The 26,868-nt window shown below is 56.0% G+C and overlaps 1 protein-coding gene and 1 long non-coding RNA gene across 3 annotated transcripts; one reads left to right on the top strand and one right to left on the bottom strand.

Annotated features, from left to right (window-relative positions):
* Positions 1 to 225: 225 nt before the first annotated feature.
* Positions 226 to 22,177, top strand: KRT80 (keratin 80). Its single transcript, XM_067009345.1, has 9 exons — positions 226 to 966; positions 6,732 to 6,940; positions 10,703 to 10,763; positions 11,042 to 11,137; positions 17,626 to 17,790; positions 18,283 to 18,408; positions 19,038 to 19,258; positions 19,757 to 19,812; positions 20,164 to 22,177. The coding sequence occupies exons 1-9, from the start codon at positions 667 to 669 to the stop codon at positions 20,286 to 20,288; spliced, it is 1,359 nt and encodes a 452-aa protein (XP_066865446.1). The 5' UTR covers positions 226 to 666; the 3' UTR covers positions 20,289 to 22,177.
* LOC131767097 (uncharacterized) lies at positions 18,223 to 26,132 on the bottom strand. 2 transcript variants are annotated; one of them, XR_009338648.2, is made up of 4 exons: positions 25,698 to 26,132; positions 24,379 to 24,425; positions 22,913 to 23,004; positions 18,223 to 18,429 (listed from the first exon to the last, which is right to left on the bottom strand). It is a non-coding gene; the product is annotated as an uncharacterized lncRNA (long non-coding RNA). The 2 variants fall into 2 exon arrangements; XR_010835813.1 differs by lacking the exon at positions 24,379 to 24,425.
* Between the last annotated feature and the right edge of the window lie 736 nt (positions 26,133 to 26,868).

The following is a 26,868-nucleotide window of genomic DNA, read 5'->3' as shown; positions in this document are numbered from 1 at the left end:
AATAATAGATCAAAGGCAGGAAGGAGAGAGAGCAGGAGGAAGAAAGGAAGAGGAGAAGATAAGAGGGGGAGACTCTTGCGCATGTAGAAAATAAACAGTCAAGGTGTTGTTTTCCAATGCCAGGCTGGCCCGGTGCCCAGGACAGCTGCCCTACGCTCGAGAGCCTAGGGCCTGCGCTTGCCTCATCTTTTCCAGAAATATGTAAGCCTAGATACGTCAGCCTTCAGGTATGCAGTGAGGTCTTCGGTTAGAGGAATAGCTCTCTCTCTCTCTCTTCTCTCTCTCTCCTTCTTCATTGAATCTGCCTTTCCTCTGGCTACCACCCGACCCCCACCCAGCCAGCCAGCCTAGCTATGTCCCTCTCCCCTGGAGCCAGGACTGGCCTGGTTGGGAGGCCTATGAACAGCTCCCCTCAGCAAGGCAGATCCCTGCCGCGGGAGGAGATGGGTACATGGTGCCGGGGGAGGGGTAGGAACCACATCATCTAACAGGTTGGTCGGGCTGGGAGGTGTCACGCCTTCGTGGAGCTAATGAGCACTGTGTGACAGGTGACTTCTCCTCAGTCCCCAGCCTGCCCTGCCTGCGACCGGAGCCAGCTGCCGCCAGCCCTCAAAGGCTCGCTCGCCCATCCCTGCGCCCTGCCTGCTCTGGGTCCCAGGGGCTGCAATGGCCTCCCACTCCTGCATCGTCGGCTTTGGCAACCTCAACAGCTGTGTTGTGACACAGGCAAGCAGTCCCTGGCCTGGGACCTCCGGATGGAGCAATTACAGGGCCCCCGAGCTGGGCTTCAGCTCCGGCAGCCTCACAGGCTGCCTGACAGCTAGCACCATCCCCAAGGTGACCGTGAACGCCAGCCTGCTTGTACCTCTGGACCTCAAGGTGGACCCAGCCATCCAGCAGCAGAAGAGCCAGAATAAGGAGGAAATGAAGGTCCTCAATGATAAATTTGCCTCCCTGATTGGCAAGGTGAGCAAAAGATGTGGAGGGGCTGTCTCAAAACTAAGCCCTGGGCAGGTGGCTGAGCTCTGTATTTCCCAAGCATCGCGTCCCACGCCCGCCCCCAGCCAATGGGAAGCCGGCACTGCTAACTCCGCAGGATAGCTCTGAGCGGAGAGATGGGGAGGGAAGTCCCTGCGCCATCCTGACGTGGGGGAGAAAGGGACCCCAGAATGGCCTCTGAGGGGTGTCAGGATAATAATGTGCTGCATGGCCTGGGGTCACCCTCCCTCCCAGGCGTGGACTAGGGAGGAGGGGCTCTGAGTGTGACCAAGAGGATGCCCCCTCGTAGGAATGGCCGATGGGGCCACAGGCTGCAGTCCGACTCCAAGGTAGATGGACAGGGCCCACCCTTCTGTCCACGCTGCTGGCTCTGTTCAGCCTCCCAGGGTCAGAAACACCGGCAAGGGCTGGGGTGGCAGGCGGGGGCGTGTGGGGAGGTCAGAAGGAGGCCGCAGAATGGGGCTGCAGCTGTGGCTCGTCAGGAGATAGGAATGCAAGGGATGCATGCTGCAAGTCAGAAACAGGTGGCCAGCCAGTCCTCCGGGCATCCACCTGAGTAGAGGGATTGAGTCCCTGGCACCCCACTTCTTGGACCCCACTGCCACAGCCAGCATGCCGGTCTGGGCACTGGTGTCCATCTCTGGCCCAGGCTTCAAGGGCTCCAAGGAAGTCCTGTCTACCTCCCAAACCCGGTTCTCACTCGCCTCCTCCAAGAACCTCCCCTAACCAGCCCTCTCAGCTCTGCTCCCTGCTGCCCTGCCGAAGAATAATAGTCAGATGGTAACAGCTACTGATCATTAACAGCTCATCGTGTGCCAGGAACTGTGCTGGGTACTTTGCATATTTATCTCAATTTCCCTCAACCTTAGGAAAGAAGTCATTTTCATGCCCATTTTACAGATAAGGAAAACTCAACTTTCTTGCCCCCACCCCCCACCCTTCTGCCCCTGGCTGGGTCCTTCTCTTCCCCTCACTCTCCCAGCCTCTGTGTCCCTCTGTACTTCCACTAGGTGGGCACACACAGAGAGGGGAAGAGGAAGAGCACCGGCTTGTGCTCTGCCCACACCACCCAGCACTCCACAGTGACTAGCTCCCCTCCTGTGTAGATGGGGAGACAGAGCAGCCCAGGGGTGAAGTGCCTTGCCCAAGGTCACACAACCAGCAAGGGTACCGTCTGGACTTGAACTCAGGTCTGTGAGACACGAAGCCAGTAGCCTCTGAGGTGGGAGTCTTTGCTCCCCGGCCCCCTCCCCCACATTCACGTGTCCAGACCAGCATTCCTGCGCCCACACCTGGGGTGCCTGGGGTAGGGGTGTGGAGGGGAAGTGACAGCTGGAGGACAACCATCCTAGGAGAAGAGCCCGCTGCCCTGGGAAGACAGGTCCCTGCAGGGCCACCTCCTCTCCAAATACAGCTTAATCCCTTAAAAGGAATGTTTCATGAGCTACGTCATTTGGCGCGGATGGGTGGCTTTCTCCCTGAACGCCAGGGCTGATATCACCCTGTGCCTTTCCCCCATGGGGACAGGAGGGGTGTATAGGCACAGGGAGGGGCCCGAGGGGTCTGGGTTCTGTTCCCAGGGCCAGGGCGATGCCCTCTAAGATCTTCAGAAGAACTGGAGCTTCCCAATCCGCAATTCAAGCCTTGGCTTTGAGGGTGGTGCTCTTAAGGGTGGGACACAGGCAGCCGGGGTGCCAGCCCCCTGGGAAGCTGATCGCTGGGGCTCTGCCCAAGGAGTCTCAGCTGATCCACCAACTCTATGGAGAAGGTCTGATATTAGCTCAAATCCCTCCTTGTAAAAACCGTGAGGGCCCAAGCGGAAGCAAGCAGAGGTTAAGAATGTGAAACCTGGAGTCCCGTTGCTGGGTTTGAATCCTGACTTCACCTCTGACCGGCTGCGTAATCTCAGGCAAATTATTTAACCTCTCTGTGCCTCAGTACACATCGGTGTAATGGGCTTGTCAAACGGGATCATTTTTGAAAAGCATTTATAAAGCCCTTACCAGATACCAGGTGCATTCTGTTTGTTATATTAAAAATACCATAAATGGGCCCAGCCCAGGGAACTCTTGAACCCATTTAGTCCCTTCCAGGCATGAGGGAGCCTGGGAAGAGGGAGGGAAGAGCCCTGACGGAGGGAGGGGTGGAGGAGCTTCGTGGGTAGGGGTGCAGCATGGGGCTGGAAAGAGATGCATGAGCCGGGGGGTGAGATGCCATCGCCAGTGGAGGGGTGGGCTCTAGGCAAAGAGCAGAGACAGGCAGGGCCACCCTCCAGCTCCACATCCCCTTCTGGGCCCTCTGAGGCACCGAGAGAAATCAGAGAGCACTGAGGAGGAGGAGGAAGAGGGAGAGGGTTGGCGGGGAGACCCCCAGGAGTCCACCGAGGGGCCCCGGAGCAATGCTAATTCTTCCACTTGCAGGCTGTGTTTCCTTGGGCAAGGCACTTGCCCTATCTTCAGACTGCACTTCCCTGCTCTGCTCCTGCTCTGAGGGTAGCCCTGTGCTCACACCAGTGGAGGGACTGGTAGAGCTGCAGCCATGAAGGAGGGGGTAAGCAGCAGCGGGAGAGGAGGCCGAGGGAGGAAGGGAGAGGGCAATGCCCACATCCAGCAGAGGCTGCTGGCTGGGCCCTCTCACCTTCACCTGCAGACACCAGAGGGGACGGAGGTGGGCCACGAGGAAGGACTACCAGCGGCGCCCAACGAGGCTATAGAGAGGGAATCCCAGAGGGGTGGTAAAATGCCTGGGGACAGAGAGTTGGGCACAGTGTCTTCTCTTGGTCTGTGTGGCCTCTGGAAGTCACCAGAGCCATCTGGCACCTGCACACAGGAAGGCACAAACCAGCCCTTCCTGACAAAGAGACCCTGAGGCTCCCCAGGCAAAGCCAAGCTCTGGCTAGAGGCAGAGGATGTGACATCAAGCCTGCAAGCCCCAGAGGCATCGCTCGCAACGCTCACCTGCCTGGACTGTGGGCCATGGGCTGGGGACGTGAAGCCTCCCAGGCCGGTTGCTCAGCTCCCTGCACAAAAAGCACATGTCTCCCCACCCTCGTCTGGGCCTGCTTTTCAGCAGGGCGGCCCAGGACCCTGGAGTTGGGTCACAGTGAGTTCTGTGCTTCTGAGCCTCAGTTTCTTCATCTGTAAAATGGGAAGCAAGTAGACCAGGGGCATGCTCTCTGAGGATCCTCCTAGAGCTGCCACCTGCGATCAAAGGGCAGGGGTCAGCCAGGACGGGGAGGAAGGGGAATGAGAGGGGAGTGCTCGGCAGCCTTGACAGGTTGGAAGCAGTTAACCGGGCACCTCACAGGGTGCCAGGATTTCCTGCCTTCCCAAGGCCTTTGTCCTGAGAGGGAGGAGCCCTTCTGCAGGGAAGTTTCTGGGTGGGGGATGAGTTTCCATCCCCACCCACTGAGACAACAAGCAACACCCCCCAAGGGCAGCAGGGGGAGGGGGCTTCCCTGGATCCCCCAGAGGCAAAAGTGCCCTTGGACTGGCTGGCCAAATGCACACCATCTCCCAGCAGGCAAGTACTAGAGCATAGGGGATTGAGGTTAGACTAAGGGAAGGACTTCCTGGTCTAAAGGGTTTTTTGGTTGCTTATGGGTGGAGGAAGGAGCCTCACATCTCTCCTCTCACCCCACCCCCAGTATAAACATGGGGCTCTTACTTGTCAAAACACAGGGAAGGTGGAGTGAGCAGAAACTTGCCCTCACCCCCACCCAGCAATCCCTCACACATACAAGTAGGACAGCAACTCTCTTGACTGCATCCCTACTGAACCTGTTTGATGGCGATGACAGCAAACTGTAGGCTTAAAGTCAGCTTCAAGCAGAATTTACCGGTACCAATGGGAGTTAAGGAGGGGAATGACAGCCTGCAAATGCCATCATCCAGTGTTCCCACTGGTGTTGTCTGCTGCAAGGGTCAAAGAGGCCTTCCCCAGAGCATCAAAGTATCTCAGGGAAACCCGGGAATGTGGGTAGGACAGAAAGAGAGGCGAGCCCACCTGGCACCCAAATTCAAGAGGCACAGGACCACGAATGTCCAGAGCAGTCAGCTGCCATCAGATGGGCCTGTCTGTGCAGCTTGGCCACCGAGTTGCTGTGGACACTCTGGACAAGTGACCTGACTGCCCTGGGTCCCTATCTCCTCCTCTGTATATGAAGGGTATAGACCAGCTGATCCAAAAGGCTCCTGGCTGTGGTTCTGGCTGTTTCAGGATGTGATTCTGGTAGCTGATGCCAGCCGTGGACGGGAGGAGGTCCAGCTACTTGCCTGTGGTCATAGGGAACCTCACCAGGCTCGTTGTCACAACATCCTCATGACAACAACAGCCTGCACTGTCCAGGAGCCTAGCCCCAGCCACCCGTCTTGCCTGGGTGGCTTACCCGCATCCCCGGGCTCTGACGGGCTAGGGACCCCAAGAGGCTAGAAGATGGCTCTCAGTCTGATAGGGAGCGTGGGAGATCAGGACAAACGAGGAGGAGATAAACCGAGGGCCGAATACTGGAGGGAAGAGAGGAGGCGGGCTGGGAGCATGTGGGGGAGGGGCTGGGAAGATGGGAAGGAGGGTGAGTGCCCGGGAAAGGCTGGGCCTGGAGAGGACAGGCGGGCTTGGGAAGAGGCCGGGGGAGCCCCCAGGCTGCACTGGGCCGAACTGGGTGGAGGGAAGGAGAGGACTCAGGAGGGACCCTGCCAATCTGCCAGTGGCTGGGGTGGGAGCTGTAGGAGCCCCTGCAGAAGTCTGAGCAGGAGAGTGTGAAGGACGCAGAGTTTGAAAGGAGCCCTGGGCCCAGAGCCGTCCCAGTCTTTGTCCTCAAGGTAAGACCGGCCCTAACTAGAGGCAGAAGCCAGCCCAGCAAGGGCAGCTGGGTCCTAGCGCCTGCAGAGACCTTGCAGCCGACCGGAGGCCTATGCTGCAGCGGTTCAAACATCCTAAACCCAAACTGCCTGGATTCTGCACCTGGCCCTGCCACTTGCTAATTGTGTGACCTTGGGCAAGTTATTTCACCTCCCTGTACCCTGCTTCGTTGTCTGTAAAGTGCAGCTGAAAATAATACCTACCCCATCGGGTTGTTTGGGGTTTTAATGCGTTAAAGGCATCCAGCAAGTAGCAGGAGGCCTGGCGCCCAGGAACCAGAGGAGCATTTGCTATTTGCTGCTCCAAAGCACATCCCCGGGTTCTTCTCTCCGCAGGTGGGCAGGGCAGGTGACATCATCCCTGACTTCTAGCTGGGGAAACTGAGGCTTGGAGAGGCTACAAGTCCAGGGTTGTGGGGGATTAGCATTTAAGAACTAACCAGGCCCTACCCTGCTGAGTTTCCAAGGTAAGATGAGACCCGGCTTGCCGAGGTGGGCGGCTGACAGGCTTCTGACACCCCACATTCCCTGAGGTCTCCCACCCAAGCCCCAGGCAGGCCTGGAGAGACTGTCACATGTGGGCAGGTTCACAGCTTAGTCCCCCTTCCCTCAACTCCTTGGCCCTGCCCCTCCCGCAGGAAACCTTGGCTAATTGTCTCCACCTCCCTGGGATTCTCGGATTCCATCCTTATCTCTCCATCTGCAGTTCAAACAATCAGTAATTGGAGATGCCACCTGAAGGCTCTGACTGAGGGCCCCCGGCGGGTGTGCTCTGAGCAGATGAGCTGCCACTTCTCATGGATGCCCCGGGAAGGGGCGTGAGCTGGCTGGGCCGCACCTGGCCCTCTCACGGCAGCCCTTCCGCTCTCCCAGGTGCAAGCCCTGGAGCAGCGCAACCTGCTGCTGGAGACCCACTGGCGCTTCCTGCAGAGCCGGAACTCAGCAGCCTTTGACCTTGGACACCTCTACGAGGAGTACCAGGGCCGACTGCAGGAGGAACTGCGCAAAGTGAACCAGGAGGGAGCCCAGCTTGAGGCCAAACTGCTGCAGCAGCTTGAGATGGTGAAGGAGTTTCAGATCAGGTAGGGGGCGCCCTACGGGGGATGCGGGCCTGGACTGAGGCTGGGGACCAACCTGAACTCAGGTGCAAGGTCTGGGAGCCCAAGCCGGAAAAAGAGGAAACTTCTTTAAAAAAAAACAATTCTTTAGTCCACACTTACTTATTGAAGACCTGCAATGTGCTAGCGGTACTCTAAATATTGGGAGGATATGACAGTGAAGCTGCAGTTACCCCCAAATAGTGACCCTTATGACGAAGCCAGTCTCAACGCTGGCTGACAGGCAAGCCCTGTGCTTGCTGGCCCCTGGGCACTGTCACAGCTCACATCCCCATCCCCTCCTCTTGTGCCCATAAACACATTGGCTCTCGGCCAATGGAAATGGAAATGGAAAGTTGTGTCACTGGCAATGGGAAGTTGTGTCACTAGCTAGAGCAACAGATGAGCTCCTGCTTTGAATGTAGCTTGGGATTTTGATCTCGGACTGGCAAGAGAAGGGGGCGGGTGCAGGCAGGGAGCAGAAATGATGGGGTTTGTTTGCACAAGGAAACAACCCCCTAGACGTAATGCGTGCCTGACCTCAATGGTGGACTTGGGATCTAGAGAGAGATGAGGAAAACAGCCCCAGCCTGCAGGATGCTTTTATAATTCAGTGGGACACACAGACAGAGGGACAAGCAGCTGGCAAGCAGTACGGCCCAGTGGTTAAGGGCCCAGGCTTGGGCATGACTATGTCCTGTGGAAGGGGGTTACTCCCTGCCCACACCCCTCATTAGCTCTGTGACCTCGGGCAAGTTGCCTCACACGTGAACCCCAGTCTCCTCCCATGTGGAGTGGGAACGGTGATGATTGATGCCAAGCCAAGGCTGGTGTGAGGAGGAAGCCGAGAGTTCAGCGTGGTGCCTGGGGCTGAGAAACGGCCACTTTTCTGACCCCTAAAAGGCTGAGTGCCCAGCACACAGCGGTCCTTGACTCGGGCTTGCTGAGCTGAATCAGCCAGTCTAGAAAGGCAGACCAGTTACTTTGGTAGCTCAGAGGAGAGGTGACCCTTTCTGACCAGACAACGGCCAGAGCTTCAAGGACAAGGAGGCTGGGCAGAGCAGAGAGGCTGGTCTCCTTGCAAGGAGGCCCCCGGCCAGGGTGAGGGGAGGACAGGGTGCGGTCGAACCCGCACCTTCCTCCGGCAGGGCTTGGGCCAGACCCCAGGCCGGTGATCTGAGGCGAGGCCCAAAGCCTTCAGAGTCAGAGGGTGGAGGCAGCCTGTCAGGAGTCCAGGGACCTGGCTCAGCTTTTGCCCACCGCCTCTCCGCATGGCCTCCCCTGATCAGCCCACATTCAGAGGGGAGGGTCACACAGGGAGCTCTCCCCTCTCTGGGGACCTCAGCTTCCTCGTCTGTGGATCTGGCTGGAACTTCCCAGCCAACTGGCACGATCTGCAGCCCTGGCCTGGGCTGGTCCTCGAGGCTGGGCCCTTTCTGACCTGGGGGCCACCTCTCCCCCGAGCCCTGCCCTCCCAGGTCCTAGGGAAACACACACAGGGAATCTGATAGCCCATTCTGATGGTGACAAGGCAAATCATATTGGTGTACCAGAGCCCACGACTCATTTCACTGATACCTAGCAGGTCTTTGGCCCTCAAAGGAGCAGAGAATGGCAGAGCTGGATGGCAACTTGGATCCTCCTTTTATGGGGAAGGAAACAGAGGCCCAGAGAGGACGGGGGCTTGTCCTCACTCACCTAGTCATGTATACTAAGTCCCACCCCTAACCTCACAAGCTCCCGGGTGAAGCTGCTCCCGTGACAGCAGCCAGATCGCATCCACAGAGGCGCTTTGTAACTGGAAGTTCTGTACAACCACTACTTGTTGTCTTAATCTGGCTCAGCCCCCCTCATTTGGCCTGCTGCCTGGTTTGCATCTGCTGCCTGATTTTACTATTTAGGCTCAGGGCCTCTCTTCCCCTCTCTGGGTAGGGAACCCACCTGAGTTGGGGGAGGTAAGGCTGGAGGGTTTCTGGGTCTGCGGGCCAGAGCCATAGAAGCTGAAGCCTGGCTGTGCAAAGCCCAGGGGCCCCCAGGAGCCAGGAGACGCCAGGCCAAGCCCTGACAGGGAGGGGTGTGCCTTGACTCTACAAGGCCGATGAGATCAGCTTCACTCCTAGAAATAAACAAGTTTGGTGGGGGGAGGTATGGGTGTGACAAGCTGAAAAGGGCTAAGAACGGTTTTGGGAGCCAGTGGCTGACAGGCTGGCAGGGGATTGGTGGTGAATGGGTGGACATGGCATCACATAAGCCTCTATAGGAATGGAGACTTCCAAAAGCTTTGATGTAGCAGGGACCCCAAGGATCAGCTAGCTAACCCCTCTGTTTACTAAGGATGAAGCAGAGGCCCAGCAAGGGGAAGCAATTTGCCCAAGGCCACACAGCAAGTGACTCAGGAATGTCTCGTAGATTGTGTAAGCTGTCTGCTGCACAAGAGCATCTGTTTGAGGGGGTGAACTGGAATTGAAATGCAATGGAGTCAATGAGAAGGGGGCTGGAAGGCTGCACAGAAGGCTGGGAAGGGCAGTGAGGGGTAAAAAGGGGGTTTGGCACCTCGGAGGGCTCCCCACTGGACAGTTCTCCCCAAGGTCCTGCACCTAGGCTGGCAGAACTCTGCTATCCAGAGAAGCGGGGGAAGGGGAGAGGCTGGACACAGGGCGTGCATGGGGAGGGCCAGTCAATGGGAGCTCAGCTTGGGGCTCCCCAGGCCCCTGTCCCCAACTCAGGAGGCCCCCAGATTCCAGAGGGAAGCCTCTTCAAGTCAGATTTGTGAAGGATGTGCAGAGAACTGCCCCCTCCCTCGCCTGCAATGAGGATTCCCAGGGTTTCTTTCTGGAAATGCTGAGACAGAGGGGCCGAGGGCCGGGGTGTGGTGTTGGAGAGGAGGGAGCTTGGGTAATAATAATAGCAGTTGCTTTAGTGGGTGCCACGCACCGTTGTAAACACTTTATGTATTAACTTATTTAATACTCACGACATCAACGTTATCATGACAAAGGCACACAGAAGTAGCCTATCCAAGGTCACACACCTAGTTAGCAAGACAGCGAGGAATTGAACCCAAATAGTCTGGCTCTGGAGCCCCATGCACATGCACACGTGCATTCCCCGATAGACAAGCAAGGGGGTGGAGTTACCTGCCCCCAAACACACTGGGGGCCCATCTGACTGCAAAGTCCATGACCTTCCTGTCCTCCCTCTGCGGGGAAGATGGCCTGGTGTCCTACTGTCTAGCGAAGCAGTGGGGATAAAGGTGGGGCTGCAGGGACAGGTAGAGTTAGGAGAGGATAACGTGTGAGCAAGATGCTCAGAGCAGAGTCAACCAAAGGCACAGCTCGTTTGAAACTGAGACTCTCCGGGGAGGAGATGGGAAAAAGATGAGGGAACAAAACGTCAGGGTGAAAGGACTGCACAATCAGGAGAGGTTTCCTGGAGGAGGTGAATGTGAAGCAGAGCCAGGAAAGGGGCAGATGCCACTGGGAGAGGAATGGCTGATCATCAGGAAGGAGTGAGCCTTGGGAGCGAGATGCCTGCTTCCCCAGAGCCAACACTAGGGTATCGTGGAGGAGGGGCTGCATCCACCTGAAGAAAGGGACCACGTTTTCCTAACTAGCACAAGGCACCAAATGGGGCTATACGGCCCCTGAGCCCCACCCAAGGAGGGTTAAACAAACCCTCACCAAGTCCCACCACATCCAGCTGAGCAGCCCCTCTCTCTCTCTCTGTCCCTCCCTCCCCACCTCCCAGGTATGAGGATGAGACCTCCAAGCGCACGGACATGGAGTTCACCTTTGTGCAGCTGAAGAAGGTAGCCTCCCCAGCCTGCCCCGGGGGCTCCTTCCTCGTGGACGCTCTGCCCTCTTTTGCTCAGGATCCCCAAGCAAAGCCCCCAGAGGCTGAGTCCCAGGACCACAGGCAGAGAGACATGAACCTGTCCCCGCCCTGCTTCTTCTGCCAGGCTCTGAGCCAGGTCTCCTCTGGGAATCACCCCCATCTCACCCAGGAAGCAAAGTCCCCCCTACCCCACCCCTGCCCTGGGACCCCTCCATTCCCTCTTCCATCATTCACTGCTGCTCCCACCCCCAGGACCTGGATGCAGAGTGTCTTCGACGGACAGAACTAGAGACCAAGTTAAAATGCCTGAAGAGCTTCGTGGTACTGATGAAAAGCATCTACGAGCAGGTGAGAAGATGGGGCCAGGGTCCCGCCGAGCCGTGGGTAAGGGATGCAGGGGAGGCAAAGGTGTCCAGCGGGTCGTGGAAACTTCGGCAGGCACTCATTATTGCTGCTGTCAATAATCCAACGTGTCCCCTCGTCACTCATTTCATGGAGTGTGGCAGGTTCCCACAAAGCATCTCGCAGGGAGAGCCCTGCCTTCATGTGTGCTGGAGCGCTGAGGGCATGCAGGGGACCAGGTACATCAAGGGTCAGGAGGTGGCCTCAGAGCAGGGAACCAGGAGGCTTTGAACAACCGTTCTAATTGAACTAACCTCTCTCTCATCCCCGTAGCCTAAATGGCAGACACCCACAGTTCTAGCTCTGATAGGCCTTCACTGCACCCTCCTCCGTTTTGGGGTCAGGCAGGGAAGACCTATAGTCAGATTCTCTGGTTCCCAGACAACACTAGCTACCGCCAGACAAAAATGACGTAGTACGGACTTACCTGGAAGTCCAGTGGTTAAGACTCTGCACTTCCACTGCAGGGGGCATGGGTTCGATCCCTGGGGAACTAAGAGCCCACATGCTGCACGGTGCAGCCAAAAAAAAAAGGACCCAGTAAATGTAGACAGAGGAGCCTCCAGACATTCTCATATGTCCTCAGCTGAGCCTGGGGGAACAGCGGCCCAGCAAGCCCTGTCCTGCTACCAGTGCCGCCAGCCGATGAGCCCTGCCACTGGACTCCACCCCTCGGCGCCACTCTGCCTCCCGGGCATCCTTTGGGACGTGTATTCTCCTCTCTACATCCCCCATCTCAGGGGTGAGGAGGCTGATGGGGCGATGCTTCAGTTCATCAACAAGCAGGCAGGACCCTCGTTGGGGATGACAGGGCACAGCAGCCTGTGTGCTGCAAACCGCTGGCGGCAAGCTATGGCAACGCAGCCCAGGGCAGAGCAGGGGTCAAAGTCACCGCCGCAATTAGAAAGGTCTGCTAAAGTAGCCCTAGGGCTGCTGACCATGGCTTCAGGGCCTCGCCCTGTGGAGACGGACACTGGGCCTCGTGGCTGCACGTGGGCCTCACTACTCTCCAGCGGCTCAGCCCCCAGAGGGGCTTCCGGGGGTCTGAGACCTGCCTGCAGCCATGGGAGGTGGCAGAACTGAGAGAACACCGCAGCCCTTGCCAACGGCAGGGAGGCAGCCCTCGCAGGCAGACCACTCCAATGCCCACTGAGTGGCGTGGGGAACGGGTGAGGGTTTCCACTGCCCACGCTCACCAGGCCTGCTGCCGCCCCGCAGACGCCAGCAGGACCAACGTTTCAGCCTCTGGTCCGTCCTGCGAGCCCACACGTCCGCGAGCCCAGGGCCAGGTGGAGGCCCTACAGGGGTAGAGACGTAGCCGAGGAAGGTCAGGCATAGCCAGCCATCTATCTGAGCATTGCTAGAGGCACGCCCGCCAAACTTCTGGGCCCCCACCCCAAGAGCCAGGCTGTGGACTCCATTCGGACTTGGCAGCCCTTGGGCCCCAATCCTGACTCTACTTTTTTTTTTTTTACCATTTCTGTGACTCAGAGCAAGTTATTTCTCCTATCTGTGCCTCACTTTCCTCATCTGTAAAATGGGGAGAGTGATAGTAGCAGGCTCATCGGGCTGTGATGTTTATGGCGTGCCTGCTAGATGCCAGGCACTGATATAGCACAGCAGTGAGCCAGGTGGGCTAGTTCCCTGCTCTCAGGAGGGCACAACTCAGCTAAGAGGGGACAGACTAATAAGCACCTATCTGGACAAGATCATTTTGGAGGGTGAAAAGTTGCTGGTATGCAAAGAAACAGGGTGATGCCTTACTGCAAGAGGGCAGGGAAGCTTCCGCCCCTGAGCCCGAGTGTTGACGGGGGTGCATCTCAGAGGAGGCCCAAGCGTGTGAAGGCCCAAACCAGGAAGACCCAGCTCAGCGGAGACTTGAGGAGGCTTCCGCCAAAGGAAGAGCTGTGTGAAGCGCCTGAGGCAGGAATGATTTGATCCTGGGAGGGAGAGAGAAATCAGCAGCTGTGGCTAAGGCAGAATGGGCAAAGGCCAGCTCATGCAGGGTCTGGGGCCCAGGATGGGGTGTGGGCCTTATTCTAAGCATGATGGGCAGCCCTTGGTAGGGGCCAGCGTGGGTGCTACGAACGGGGTAAAGGTATGGCTTGTGCTGCTGGAGGACTGCTGTGGAGAAAGGGCCACAGTGAGTGCAGAAGTGCATTTATTATTATTTATATTATATTATAAATACTATCATATTATAACATAATATGTTTATAATATATATGAAAGAATATATTTTTTATTATTACATATTATATATAATATATATAATAACAGCAGTTATTATTGCTTTGGGAGGCAGCAAAGTGGCAGGTTGATATCGGGCCGTGAGGTTTGAGTTTCTCTCCACACACCTCCGTAGGCTGAGAAGGCAACGCTGACCCATTGCTAAAAAGATTCCCCACACCGGTGGGTCTCTAAGCTGGCACTGCCTAGTAGAAATATAATGCAAGCCACATAGGTAATTGTAAGTTTTCTAGTAGCCACATTGTTTTAAAAAGCAAAGAAACAGAAAAAACATAATTTTAATGTATTCTGTTTAGCCCAATATATCCAAAATACAATTATTCAACATGTAATCCATATAAAAACTGAATGGGCTATTTCACATTCTTTTTCCCATTCTAAATCTTCAAAATCTGGTCTGTATTTTACACCTCCAGCTCATCTCAGCTCTGACTGGCCACATTTCAAGTGCTCGTGACCACACAGAGCTAGTGGCTACCACATCAGACAGAGCAGGTCCAAGCACAGGAAGGTGCCAGCCATGGCCAGCTCAGGTAGAAGGAAAACATGGCGGAATGTGAGTAGTTCCAGGTGAGGCCAGACTCTCTGGTTTCAACTTTGGAGCAGACACCAGAAAAGCATGGCTATACAGGCCCACCCCAGGGTCCCAGGAAAGAGCCCTCCCCTCTCCCCAACACACACACACACACACACACACACACACACACACACACACGCACCCAGGATATGTTGTGGAAGGCCTTTCCCAGAAGCCAATGGCCATAGGCTGCTCACGGCCTCATCTACATACTGCAGCCTCCCAGGCAACCCCCTTACCCCTCACCTCTGGGAATACAGGCTGTGAGAGGACCCTGGGGCCCCCATTCCCCCTCAGCTTCCAGGGTACACCCCAGCTCCCAAGTGCACCGGGGCCTGGCTGCATCCAGCCAGAACGCCACGTGCCCCACCCCATACACTCTAGTTCCAGGGAGATTAGCTACGGAATCCACTGACAACCCCCTGCAGCCAGGCACACCTCCTAGGAGGCTGATGCCTGCAAAGAGGACCTGGTATGACTAAGCTACTTTGGCACCTGGCTTCGTGGTGCCTCGGGAGGCTGCTCCAGGCCCTGACACTTCCTCCCGGCTCCATCACCGTTACCAATTGCAGCACTAGTTTCCTTAGCGGTTGCTTATTGAGCACCTACTACATTCTAGGCACCAGGCTGAGTGCTTTCCAGATGTGATCTCATTTACTCTTCCCAATAACCCTATAAAGTAGGGATAATGATTAAGAAAGCGTGGACTTTAGAGCAGCTTGTATTTGAATCCTGGCTCGGTGATTATGTGAACTTGAGCAGGTTCCTTTATTTCTCTCTGCCTCAATTTCCCCATTTGTAAAATGGGGAGAACAGTAGCACCTAGCTCACTGGCCTGTCAGGAGGATTTATTTTGCTAATATACCTTAAAACACTTAGAACAGTGTCTGGCACATGGTATTTGTTAAATGTCAGCTGTGTTCAGTTCCATAATTATACACATTTTTCAGAGGAGAAAACGGAGGCTCAGCTCCGTTTACAGACTTGGCATGGGTTGCCCAGGTAATAAGATGCGGTGGTACTCAGAGCTCAGTTCCCTTTTCTTTTGGCCGTGCCACCCGGCACGCAGGATCTTAGTTCCCCAACCAGGGATCGAAACCGTGTCCCCTGCAGTGGAAGCGCGGAGTCTTAACCACTGGACCGCCAGGGAAGTCCCCCAGTGCCATTAAACACAACATTTTACCAAGCAGTACTGCTACCCCCTCAGAGTCACCATCTTCCCGGACCTGGGGGACCACAACGAGAGTGGTCGTACGCACGGCAGCCTCCTCAGACTCTGGCTCCCAAGCGAAGCTCTGAACTGTACCTCGGCTTAAGTCTCGCCAGCTTGGAGGTACACATCCCATGGTGGCACTCCCACACCACACAAATCAGCATTGTTATGCGCGCTGCAGCCCGGCAGGGGCCGGCATGTCTGAACAGGTCTGCAGGTGTTCTAAACCCTCCACTTCCTGCTGCTGTTTAGCATGCTCATGCATACGCTGCCTCTTTCCAGAAAGGATCTGAGGCTGCCCCGTCAGCTGTGTTTCTCCCATCCTTTTGCCCCGGTGGTGCCCTGTGTTCTGACAGCGCCCTAGCCTTTTCCTGGTCCACAGCAAACGCTACCCTAGGCTTGAGCTGGAAGTGTCCCTGGAGAGTTTTGTCTGAAACACCCCAGGTCCACCAAGCTACACAGCATGGTGACTGAGGAAGCCCCAAGCTACATCTCTGAAACTGTTCACAGCCCAGCTCCGGCCGGGATGTCTGTTCCCTTTGGGAGATGTCAGTCTCCAAAGATGACCGAAGCAGCAGAGGCGGGGCATGAACCTGTAGGCACCGCCAACCTTATTCTGGCGTGGGGCCTCCTGCTGCCTCTGTTCCCAGATCTCCGTTAAGTTCATCTGAAGATCAGCCAGAACCCTCCACCAGGGGACCCCCTAAAGGGCAGCTGGCCACTGAGCTCAGCCCGCTGGCTCCAGGGTGGAGACAGGTTGCTGCCACTGCCCAAGCTGCCTTCTCCAGGAGGCGATCCTGACCACCAGAGATGCTAGCGGGCAGGGTCGGGCAGCGAGCACACAGGGGAGGGGCGGCCTTCCTCTGCAGGCCTCGCAGCTGCCCGACCCCACGGTCTACAGCCACAGGGATACAAGCTGCAGGTCAGGAGGGGCAGCATCCGCAGGTCCAGACGCCAGAGCTTCAGCCACAGCCTCGCTGAGCATAAAGACAGATGAGGGTCAGGAGGGCGCCCAAAGTCAGGAACCAAGATCAGAATGCGGTCATGAGCCAAAAACAAAACCTGGATCTGAGCAGACCTCCTGATCCAACTGCCACTTTTCAGGAAATGCAGGGGGGCCAGAGGAGCATGTTAAACACCAACACGCAGGGCAATCAGTAAAATTCAGACTATGGGCAAGCAACTCAGTGTTTTCAATAAGAAAAAGAAAAAAAAAAAAAAAACAGAGACAGAGACAGAGAGAGATGGACATGGTATCTACAAAATAAGAGAGACTTAGAGACATATGGACCAATGACAGTGTATGGACTTTGTTTGGATCCTGAATCTAACAAAAACTTTTTAAAAAAATGATATACATATAGATATAGATAGATATTTATATATATGCCATAAAAATGAGAACACTGACCAAATTTTGATGATTGAAGTGAGGGTCAAGGATGGACTCTGTGAACACCGGCAGGAGTAACCATGCCGTCCCTGTCCCACCCCCTCCCTCCCCGCCGCTGAGCCCCGCCCCACCTCCCAGGGTGCCCGGCCCCCCTCCCTGCCTCTCCGAGGCTCCCCAGCCACCTGCCTCACTCTGTCTGCAGATGCTGGCCACGGACACTCTGCTTATGCCCACTCACTCCTTCCCACACGGGCCCCACCCAGGCCCAGGTTGCTGATCAGCACCTCCAGGGAAAGCAGCCCAGGGCCCTGGAGGTGACACCTTGCAGCCCCTACAAAGACACCTGTCCCCACCTGCCTTTCTAAACACCCCTGAACCTTCAGGCCAGAAAGCTGTCAGGCTGCGGGGTATGACAGAAAGCACATCTGGGGCTTCAGCTCCTGTGTCCACCCCACTATGTGAGCTTAGCAGGAGCAGCAAAGGCTCTGGAGTCCAGCCCTGCACTCACAGCTGTTTCCATCAACTCTGTGTGCTGCAGTTTCCCTCCTCTCTGTAATCTGGGGCTAACAGTCGTGCCAACCTGATGAGGAGGAAATCTGAGGATGCCTGGAAAGCCCTTGGTACACACACAGCCTGGTCTATCATGAGCCCCCAGGGAAATGGGAGGTTTTTACCACTTCCAGGGTCTCTGAGGACATAGGCTAGCATTTTCTGGGCAGAGAAGAGGACAGAGAAGAGGGGAAAAGAAGGATTCCAAAGGACAGAGAGAAGATATTGAGGCTAAACAGGTGGGTGAGCGGGGGCCGAGAGCTGCTTCCCAAGAGTCCAAGCTGGGGAAGCAGGGCAGGGAGGCATCTATCCTCTGGTCATCTCTCCCGGGAGACAGGGAGGAGCCCGCCCTCCCCTCGCCCAGGGGGATGAAGGCACAGCGGGGACGATGTCTGCCTGAGGGTCTGGTGCCCCCCTACCAGCCCTGAGCCCCCAAATCTGTGCCCGGCCAGGAGCTGAAGGACCTGGCAGCCCAAGTGAAGGATGTGTCGGTGACCGTGGGTACGGACAGCCGCTGCCACATTGACCTGAGCGGCATCGTGGAGGAGGTGATGGCCCAGTATAACGCCGTCGTGGCTCACAGCCTGGAAGGAGCCAAGGCGTACTCCCGGAGCCAGGTTCGGGGCTCACGAGCAGGATGGGGGAAAGGCAGCCAGGGCAGAACGGGCTGCAGCAGCGATGGCTGAGGCCGCCTGCAGCTCTGCGTGCTGAGACTCTGGGAGAGGGGAATGGGGAAACACAGGGGGGACGGAGCCCGCAGCAGTGAGTTCACAGGCAGGAAGGAGAATGTGAGAGCCCAGCGCTGTGCCCGGCCCCAGGGGTGATGGGGACAGGGGGAAGCCCACAGTCTGCACTCTTCAGAGGCTCACGGTGGTGTTGCCAGCCAGCAATTCCAGGCCAGGTGTGGGCACGGCCCGTGGGGCTCAGTCTAGGGCAGCCAGGAGAGGCCACCCAGAGACGGACGTGGTTGGGGGAGGAGGGGGAGGCTGGCCGGGGAGTGGTGGGCCACAGAGGAGGAGGTGGCGCCGGGGTGAGGAGGAAGAAGGGGCCAGGGTGCCGGGGGGACACAGTGAGTGGCCCCTCACTGCCTCCTCCTCCATGGCCTCCAGCTGGAAGAGCGGGCTGCCTGCTCAGCCGAGTCTGGGAACAGCCTCCAGAGAAGCCGCGCCGAGATCGCTGACCTCAACGTGCACATCCAGAAGCTCCGATCCCAGATCCTCTCCATCAAGAGCCACGTGAGCATCTGAAGTACTCACCTGGGGGTGGAGCAGGGAGGAGCGTGGGACACACACTCTCGCCCACTCTCACACACGCACACACACTCACACATGCTGAGTCCAAGCAAGCCCTGGCTGAGTGACCCTGGGCAAGTCACTTAGCATCCCTGGGCCGCGGTTTCCTCATCTGTCCTCCTAAGATGCCTCTGCAGATCACATGAGCCTTGCGGGTAGAAGTGCTCTGTAAAATGGCCGGGGCTGTTGGCACGCTGGAGGGCCCCGCCACATACACCCAGAGCCCACCGCCTCCCTCCAGGCCTCCCACTAACTACACGGAGAGAAGGGAGGGGAGGCCTAAGCCCCAGCTTCCGGCCAGAGAGGTGCCATCCTTTAAGGACAGTTGAGACAGGCTCCTCTGGGGGCCTGTTGTAATTCCCCCTTTGGTGGCCTTGGGAAAGTGTCTCCTTAGGTCTAACTGAATGCCCTCTTTCTGCAAGGCGACCCACTACCATGCTCAGGAATGCCGTGCTGAGTCCTCCCTCCCCATGCACACCCCCACCAAGGACAGAGGTGGACTCCTGGCCCTGGCCTGGTCTCTCTCTCCCACCTTGCTCACTGACGCCTTCCCTCTGTCCTCCTGGCTGCAGTGCCTGAAACTGGAGGAGAACATCAAGGCATGCGAGAACCGGGGTGAGCTGGCCGTCCAGGACGCCAAGGCTAAGCTGGCCCAGCTGAAGGACGCCCTGCAGCAGGCCAAGAAGGACATGGCGCAGCAGCTGCGTGATTACCAGGAGCTGATGAATACCAAGTTGGCCCTAGACATCGAGATTGCCACCTACCGCAAGCTGGTGGAGGGCGAGGAGAGCTGGTGAGGAGCTGGGCCAATAGGGTGGGGCTGGGAGGGGGGGAGGACTGGAGGAGCAGCCCCACAGAAGGCCAGCCCTCTCCGCCCCCTCTCCCCGCCCGCAGCATGATTCTATGAGCCTGACAGGCCTGGATTCATGTCCTGTCTCAGCCACTTAAACAAACTGGTACCTCGGTCCAGTTCATTAAATTCTCAGCTTTCCCATCTGGAAAATGTACCAATCATAAGCATAGCTCGCCTGTGGTGCAGAGGATTAATACGATCCTGCATGCAAATGCCTGTCACAAATTAGTGCTCAGTAAATGACAGCCATTCATGCAGGGGAAAGGGGACAGAGCCCAGAGAGGACAAGCTGGCTAGCCAGGGTCACACAAAAGGGCAGCCCAGAGCTGGGAGTGACAGCCAAGAGTTGCCCTCCACATGCCGGTCCCCAGGCCCCCAATCCCAGGGGAGCTTAAGCCACAGGCTCCCTTCACATCTCACCATTTCCTCCTCTCCCAGGATGGACTTGCCCTCAGCCACTGTGATCAGCTCTATGCAGTCCAGATCTAGAACTGGTGAGCCCGCTTGCCCCAAGAACCCATGGTGGGAGGTGGACAGTGGGGGGATCATGGCTCTAAAGGCATCATATTAAATGGCTCCCAGGGCTTCCCTGGTGGCGCAGTGGTTGAGAGTCCATCTGCCGATTCAGGGGACACGGGTTCGTGCCCCGGTCCGGGAAGATCCCACATGCCGCGGAGCGGCTGGGCCCGTGAGCCATGGCCGCCGCGCCTGCGCGTCCGGAGCCTGTGCTCCGCAGCGGGAGAGGCCACAACAGTGAGAGGCCTGCGTACCGCAAAAAAAAAAAAAAAAAAAGGCTCCCAAACCTCCAGCCCGTACCCTGCCCCCACCCCTTATGTTCCCTGTAGCTGCGTCCAAGTATGGCCTCTCGAGAGCTGCCTCCCGGAAAAAGAAAAACAGGGAAGACCTCGTGATCAAGATCACCGAAACCTCAGAAGAGTTCCTCTCGCAGGAGCCAGAGTTCTCACAGTAAGGCCGCTGTCCAGACCGCAGGAGCCCCACATCATTCCCCTGTAGCAGGAGGAACATAAGCTAGACTCAAGAAAGCAGCTTGGAGCCTCTAGGTTGGGAAAGAAGGCAAACCTGACCCTGAACTAAGAAGAGGAGGGTTGGAAACAGTGACTGCTTTTCTGTGGGTTGCCAGGGATCTTACAGGACTGTCACCAGCTATTCAAAGTCACTGGGCTCCATATCACTATGTCACAGTCCCACCCTTCCAACCTCTGGCCAGAGGTTTTCCTGACCGGGTAAACTGGAATTGGGGGTCTGTTCTGCCTGCACCTCCTCACTCCTCTGAGTCTCCTCCCCCGACAGAGGGCTCTGACCAAGGTCCCTTTGACCCTTTGCCCAACCCTTGCCCTAAGCTCACATCTCAAGTCTTGCCTTGCTCTGCCTCGGAACAGAGGCGGTGCCCTTGCTCCTCCAGCCCTGGCCAGCCACAGACCAGGGGCTGATGGGACTGCCTGGGCACCCTCTGTATCTGGAGTTCCTGGGGAGGCTGGGTGCTGAGGACCCCTGGCTTTCCTGCACCACCTGGGCTCCCCGGAGACCTGACAGTATTAGGAAGTGAGGGGAGGAGGCTCCCTGGGTGTTTGGGACCTGAGCCCAGAACTCTGAGATCAGCACAGACACCTGTGCCCCTTCCCTCCTCCTGTGGGTCCCTCCCAGCAGGTCATAGTCAGACGTGGACAGGCTGCCCAGCCAGCTCCCAAGCACCTTCTCTAAAAGCTATTCTTGCCATGACGAACTCCCTGGCGGGGAAGTGGGAAGCGGGGAGGCCACATGGCAACCGGAGATCAGGCAAGAGAACTGGACCCTCCTTTCTCCTCCCTGCCATACTGGGGTTCACCACTTTGCCTGGGATCTGAGCTCTCTGCCTCCCACCCAGGTGTTTCCCAGCCTGAAACCTGGCTTGGGTGCACCAGGCCCTTGAGACCCCTAGCCCCACCCCTGCCATGAAACCCCAGGCCCATTTCCCATGAATCCCACTCCTGGGCGTCTCTGTTCTCTCCATGGGGCCAAGCAGCCTGGCCCTCCCCTCCTCTGCACCCACACCTGTGGGTTAGAGCTCCTTCCCTTCTTCCCCCTCCTCGCCTCCTCCCTCCATGCCCGCCCCCCCTGCCGCTGGGGTGGGAGGGTAGGTAGGTCATGAAGAAGGCACTGTCCACTCGGGTCTAGGAGCTGCTGAGCCCTTGAGGTCAGGCGGGAGGGCACCAATAACAACCAAAGAGAAATTCTGCAGCGATCCAACAAGAAGATTTGGGGCTGGGAGGAACGCTCCTCTTTCCTCCTCTTGGCTCTCACCTTCGGGGGCTTGCAGGGGGACCCTGGCAGCTCCAGCCTGCCACTCCATAAGCCACCTTCTCTCCTTCCCTACCTGCCCCTTGCCTCACCTCCTCTTCTAGCTCCAGTTTTGATTCATTCATCTTGTTTTCCAGGAGAGGGTGGCCCAAGGCTCTGGCCCCCTCCTAGGTCTCAGGGTCCTCCAAGCCTGTGGGGAGCATTGAAGGGCTACTGACTCTCAGGCTTGAGGGAACTCAGACATATACTCATCCCTCAAGTCCCAAAAGGGTGTTGATTGCTGCTTTTTCTCTGCCTATTTATTGGTTTCCAAGGGAACAAATCCTCAGTGGGGATACAAGATATTAAATATATATATATATATTATTTTTTCATAACTTATGTGTCTTTTAACTTATTGCTTCTCTTCCTGTTTCTGCATAACCAGTGCTATGTATTATACTATCTGGAGAGACAACACATACCCCAGCCACGCCACCTGACTGGCTGACTATCTTGGGGCAACACCCCCTTCTCCCCGCCAAGGGATGAATAAAATGCTGAGATTTGTCCATGGATAAAGCTGTGTGTCTGTTTTTAATCTCCCCTCTTAGGATTGGTCAGTCACTGGTCAATCAGGTTGACTACAGGACTTTGGAAATTCTCCAGTTATGGGGAAAGGAGTCCAGGGACCTATTTATACCTGCAAACAATGCAACTTGGACACAAAAAGTTCTCCCGCCCCACCATCCTACAAGGAGGCTGTACCGGTGTGACCTATGTTCCCAGCGCCTCCCGATATATGCCCAGGCACCACGTGGCTGCCTCAGCAAGCACAGACACGGGGGATTCCCTATGTGGTGGCGGTTCCCCCTCAAGCACTTCTGTCCGACTGTGCTGGTTGGCACAGCCCAGAATATTTTCTGATAGGTACAGGCCTAATCCTGCCCAATCAAATTCTAGATCAACAAACAAGGATTGAGGGCCTTATCTAAGCCCAGCCCTGTGGTAAGACACCTATAAGCATTCCCCACCCCGCCACCTCCAGAAGGTCACTATCAGGTCAAGAGAGGAGCTGTCTGCTCAGGGTAGCCAGCTGAACTTCCTCTCCAAGTGAAGAAGGCAGGGGAGAGGGGCTTGTTCAGGGAACCCGGGGATCAGAACAGGAAGAAGAGATGACTCAAGGATAGGAATCTTGGGGGTGAAGAAGGGCCTTTGAAGCATTCGTGTCCTGGCTCACCCACTCACTGGAATGACACCGCAAACAGAGCCTCACTTTTCCCATCTGTAAAATGAGCATACAGCTTCCCTACTTACCTAAAAGGGTGTTTGGGGATCTGACAAGATGGCTGGGTTCACTCCTACCAGGAATAGCACATGTCTTCATTAAGCACTCCAAACTGTAACAGCTCAACAAAGGTAAAGGATTATTAGTGATGTCCTTATTGTTATTACAGCAGATGTTATGGATTAAAGACAACCCACTAGTCGAGAGACTAAAATCAGGCAAATAGGCCTGAGGCTGGCTCTCTCAGGGCACAGCACAGCCATGCCTCTGGGCTGGAAGACTAGAGACTTCCATTCAAGGTTTATCCATTCTCCTGAGGCCCCTGAGGGATGGGCTCCGCTCTCAAAGCTCAGAAGAGATGGTGGATAAACCCCATTCTTATTCAGGAAGGGCCTGGGAGCTGAGACCAGCTCTCTTACTTATATCATCTTTGTTTTCTATTGTATTAATTTCTGAATTACTACTTATCTTTGCTTTCTATTCTGTTAATTTCTGAATTATGAATTTCTGAATACTAATTTGAATTTCTGAAACTGAATTCATAACAGCTATAACATAAAAAATAACCTATTCGTTATTTCCTTTCTTCTACTTTCTTTGAATTTATTATTTTTATCAGTTTTTGACTTGTTGAGTTGAATCTATTAATTTTCCATCTTTCTTCTTTTTCAATATAAGATTGTCTAAAGACCATAAATTTCCTTTTATGTACTATTTTGACTGCTTCATATTAGCATTTTTTATTAGCATGTAGTTAAAACAATTTTATTCTTTGACTCATAGCTGTTTAGAAAGCTCCCCACACAAGGGTCACGTAGTTCACATTTACTGAGCACATACTTGGTCTGTGCCTGGCCCTGCTCTGGATGCTTAGGGAGACATTAAATCCAGCCAGCATTTATCTCTGTATCCTGGCCTCCCTAATTCTCTACTTTAGCCATGCTTCCATTGCCTACTTTTGTGCCTTTTATCCTCTAAACTCCTTGTGGGCAGGGATTGCACCCCATTACGTCCCCAGGGCCTAGCACAGTGCCTGACCCATAGCAGGTTTTCAATAAAAGTAAAATTAATGAAAGAATGAATGAATGATGTAGCTCCCCAACCAAGGTCTCCTAGCCTAAAAGTCCCATAAAGGGAAGGGCATATCTCCTCAGCCTTTGTGTCCCTGGTGCTAATGTAATGCCTGGCAAGTTGAGAGAGCACAGTTAGTGCACAAAGACAGAGAGAAAAGGGAGAGGGATAAAGAGAGAAAGAAGAGGAGGAGTGCAGAGAGGGAGGGAAGGGAAATAATGACTTCCCTACCCAAACAAGGACACTCTCCTGCCAGCGGAGGATCCTGACGAGTTGCCAGGAAGGCTGGAGTCTGATTCCTCCTCCTCGTGCAAACTCCCTCTTTCCTCCTCCTTCCCACTCCTGGCCTCCAGAGTGATTCAGTGAACACCTAGCCAAGGGCACAACCCCTGCTCTGAGTACAACAACAAAAATAAGCCCCTACCTGGGCTTGGCTCTTTCTTCTCCTTGGTCTCTGGTCCTCCCAACTACCTGTGAGATGGGTTGGACAGGTATCATTAGCAGAGGCCCAGAGAGGCCTAGCACTGTAACTTCAGTCACCCAGCAGATAAGAGGCAGCATGTTGGTTCCCTGGAACCATTTTTCACCTGTAGACTACTTGCCACAGGGACAGTAAAATGGCCAAGCCCAGGAGTTGGTGAAGTGCAGACTGAGGTCCCCACCTTCGAACACAAAGGTGGCTGGAGCTGAGTGGGTACCCAACAGCTGGTGCCCAGCCTGAGCCCCCAGGCACAGTGTGGAAGATCAGGGCTCAGGGGTCTTGGGCCAAGACTAAGTCAGTGCCCTGGTAGTTCCAGAGAAATCTTTCTCTAAGGGGCTCCTGGGGCCAGGGCCCAAGGCAGGCCCTGTGTGCTGGGAGCTGACCACACGACCTCCCTTCCTGCCTCTTCTGGTCTATTTAGGCCTGAGGAAAAACAGCTGGAGGGGAGGCAGTCCCTGTGTTTGGGAAGCTCCAGAGGCTGATGGGGGGAAACAGAAACAGAGAGACAGAACCAGAGATACCTGGGCAGAGCGCAAGACCTCAGCACTGGGGCCTGCAGAGCAGCTGGGGGACTTAGTCAAAGAGGGCTTCCTGGAGGAGGGGAGGGAGGCAGCTTGGGAGGAAGGGTTGTCTGGTCTGGCAAAGAAGAAGGCAGTGGGAATGGCCTGGGGGCGGGAGTGGAGCAGACTGCTCAGCCTCCGGCATGGGCAGAGAGCAGGCTGCAAGTACCAGGCTGGGCAGAGGAATGAGAAAAACTATGGGGGCATGGGCCATAATGTGGGGTAACCCCTGAAACCCCCAACAGGAGATAAGCCAACAGGGGCAGGCACTGTGCCTTATTCAACTGTGCGTCCCAGAGCCTACTAGGGTGCACACAGTCAGCACTTACTAAATGCTGAATAAATGAATGACGGCATGAACAGCACCCAGGTGACTGCAGCTACTGAGGGATGCAAGATTTACTCAGGAAGGACTTTTTGAGCATGTGCTGTGCCCTGTGCTAGGTACAGCAGGGAGGAATGGGGTAAAATGGGGTCCTTGCCCTCAAGGGGCTTCTGGCTTCTGGCCAGGATCCAAAGCATGCTCCCCTGTCATGGGGAACCCTCTGTTGTGGCCGATCACGTGACTGACCCCTGTGGGACCATGGGCAACGCTGGAGTTGTTTCTTCATCAGCAAAATAATGGAGTAGATGAGTGCTCCTGCAGATCCCTCAGGGTCAGCACCTAGACGGTCCCCTTCTGCTCATCCCATGCATACTCACCTCAGTTCCCTGGGCAACACGCCCTCCTTGGAGGCAGCAGTCAGAGGAATTGAGAAGTGGCCAGCAGAGCAAATCCTGGTTCTCGCTGTGTGGTCTTGGGCAAAAGCTCTGGGAGACAGAGTACCTGTCTCGTAGATCTGGTGTGAAGTTTTCAAGAGATGAAGCATGGTAAAAGAACTTAGCGCTGTGCCTGGCACATGCTAAACGCTCAAAAATAACAATAATAGCAAATATGCTCACTGTGGGAGCCTTTCCCCTTATCCCAATGGAGTTGGAACTTGGCCAGGAGTGGTTAAGTAAGATCTGCCCAGCCTCACTTGCATCTCCCTCCCCGCAACCCCGCAAGGAGAGGCCAGGGCTCAGAGATCTGTTGGGGGGCGGCTGAGGATTAGAGAAGGGAAGGGAAGGGGCCCAATCGTCCAGTTCCCGGCGGAAGCTGACCGCCCACATTCTGCTAGGGAAAGGTCAGCGCCCGCCCGACTTGCGCGCACCTCGGCAACCACTGCCCTCTGCCGGCCGCGGCGAGACCAGCACGTCTTAGGAGCCTGAGCCTGCAGAAGCTTCCGCTCCCCTGGGGAGGGTGAGGCCGGAATCAGGGAGGGGGTATGCGTTTCCCAGGGCTGAATCCATAAACCAGATCCCCGCACATTTAGCGCAAATCTCAGGCCTCAATGCTCAGAGGCTCCCGGGGCTGAGCCCTCAGAGCTGGGGCCACAGACTAAGCCATCTCCTCTCCCCACCACCACGCCCCCGATCATCGCCTGCCCTCAGGGGCAGGTTCAGCACCTTCCACCGAGAGACTGCTGCAGCCCACAGGCCTCAGAGACCCTGACTCCACCTGGAATACTCAGCCCCCAGGTGTGGCTCCTTCTCATTTGTTAACACAAACATCACCTCCTCAGAGAGACCTGTCCATCTAAAAGAGCCCTCACCCCCACTACCTGCACACTACTTTTTTTTTTTTTTTTTTTTTTTTTGCGGTACGCGGGCCTCTCACTACTGTTGCCTCTCCCGTTGCGGAGCACAGGCTCCGGACGCGCAGGCTCAACAGCCATGGCTCACGGGCCCAGCCGCTCCGCGGCATGTGGGATCTTCCCGGACCGGGGCACGAACCCCGTGTCCCCTGCATCGGCAGGCGGACTCTCAACCACTGCGCCACCAGGGAAGCCCT

This window comes from Kogia breviceps, chromosome 12 (genome assembly GCF_026419965.1).
Source record: "Kogia breviceps isolate mKogBre1 chromosome 12, mKogBre1 haplotype 1, whole genome shotgun sequence".
NCBI classification, from domain to species: Eukaryota; Metazoa; Chordata; class Mammalia; order Artiodactyla; family Physeteridae; genus Kogia; species Kogia breviceps.
This window is presented reverse-complemented; position numbering and strand designations above follow the sequence as displayed.

Bases quoted from the DNA above. Each gene is read 5' to 3' on its own strand.
- KRT80 (XM_067009345.1), top strand. From the start codon at position 667: ATGGCCTCCCACTCCTGCATCGTCGGCTTTGGCAACCTCAACAGCTGT. The intron at 11,138-17,625 runs GTGAGAAGATGG...GTGCCCGGCCAG, and splicing joins TGAAAAGCATCTACGAGCAG to GAGCTGAAGGACCTGGCAGC. The intron at 19,813-20,163 runs GTGAGCCCGCTT...TGTTCCCTGTAG, and splicing joins GCAGTCCAGATCTAGAACTG to CTGCGTCCAAGTATGGCCTC.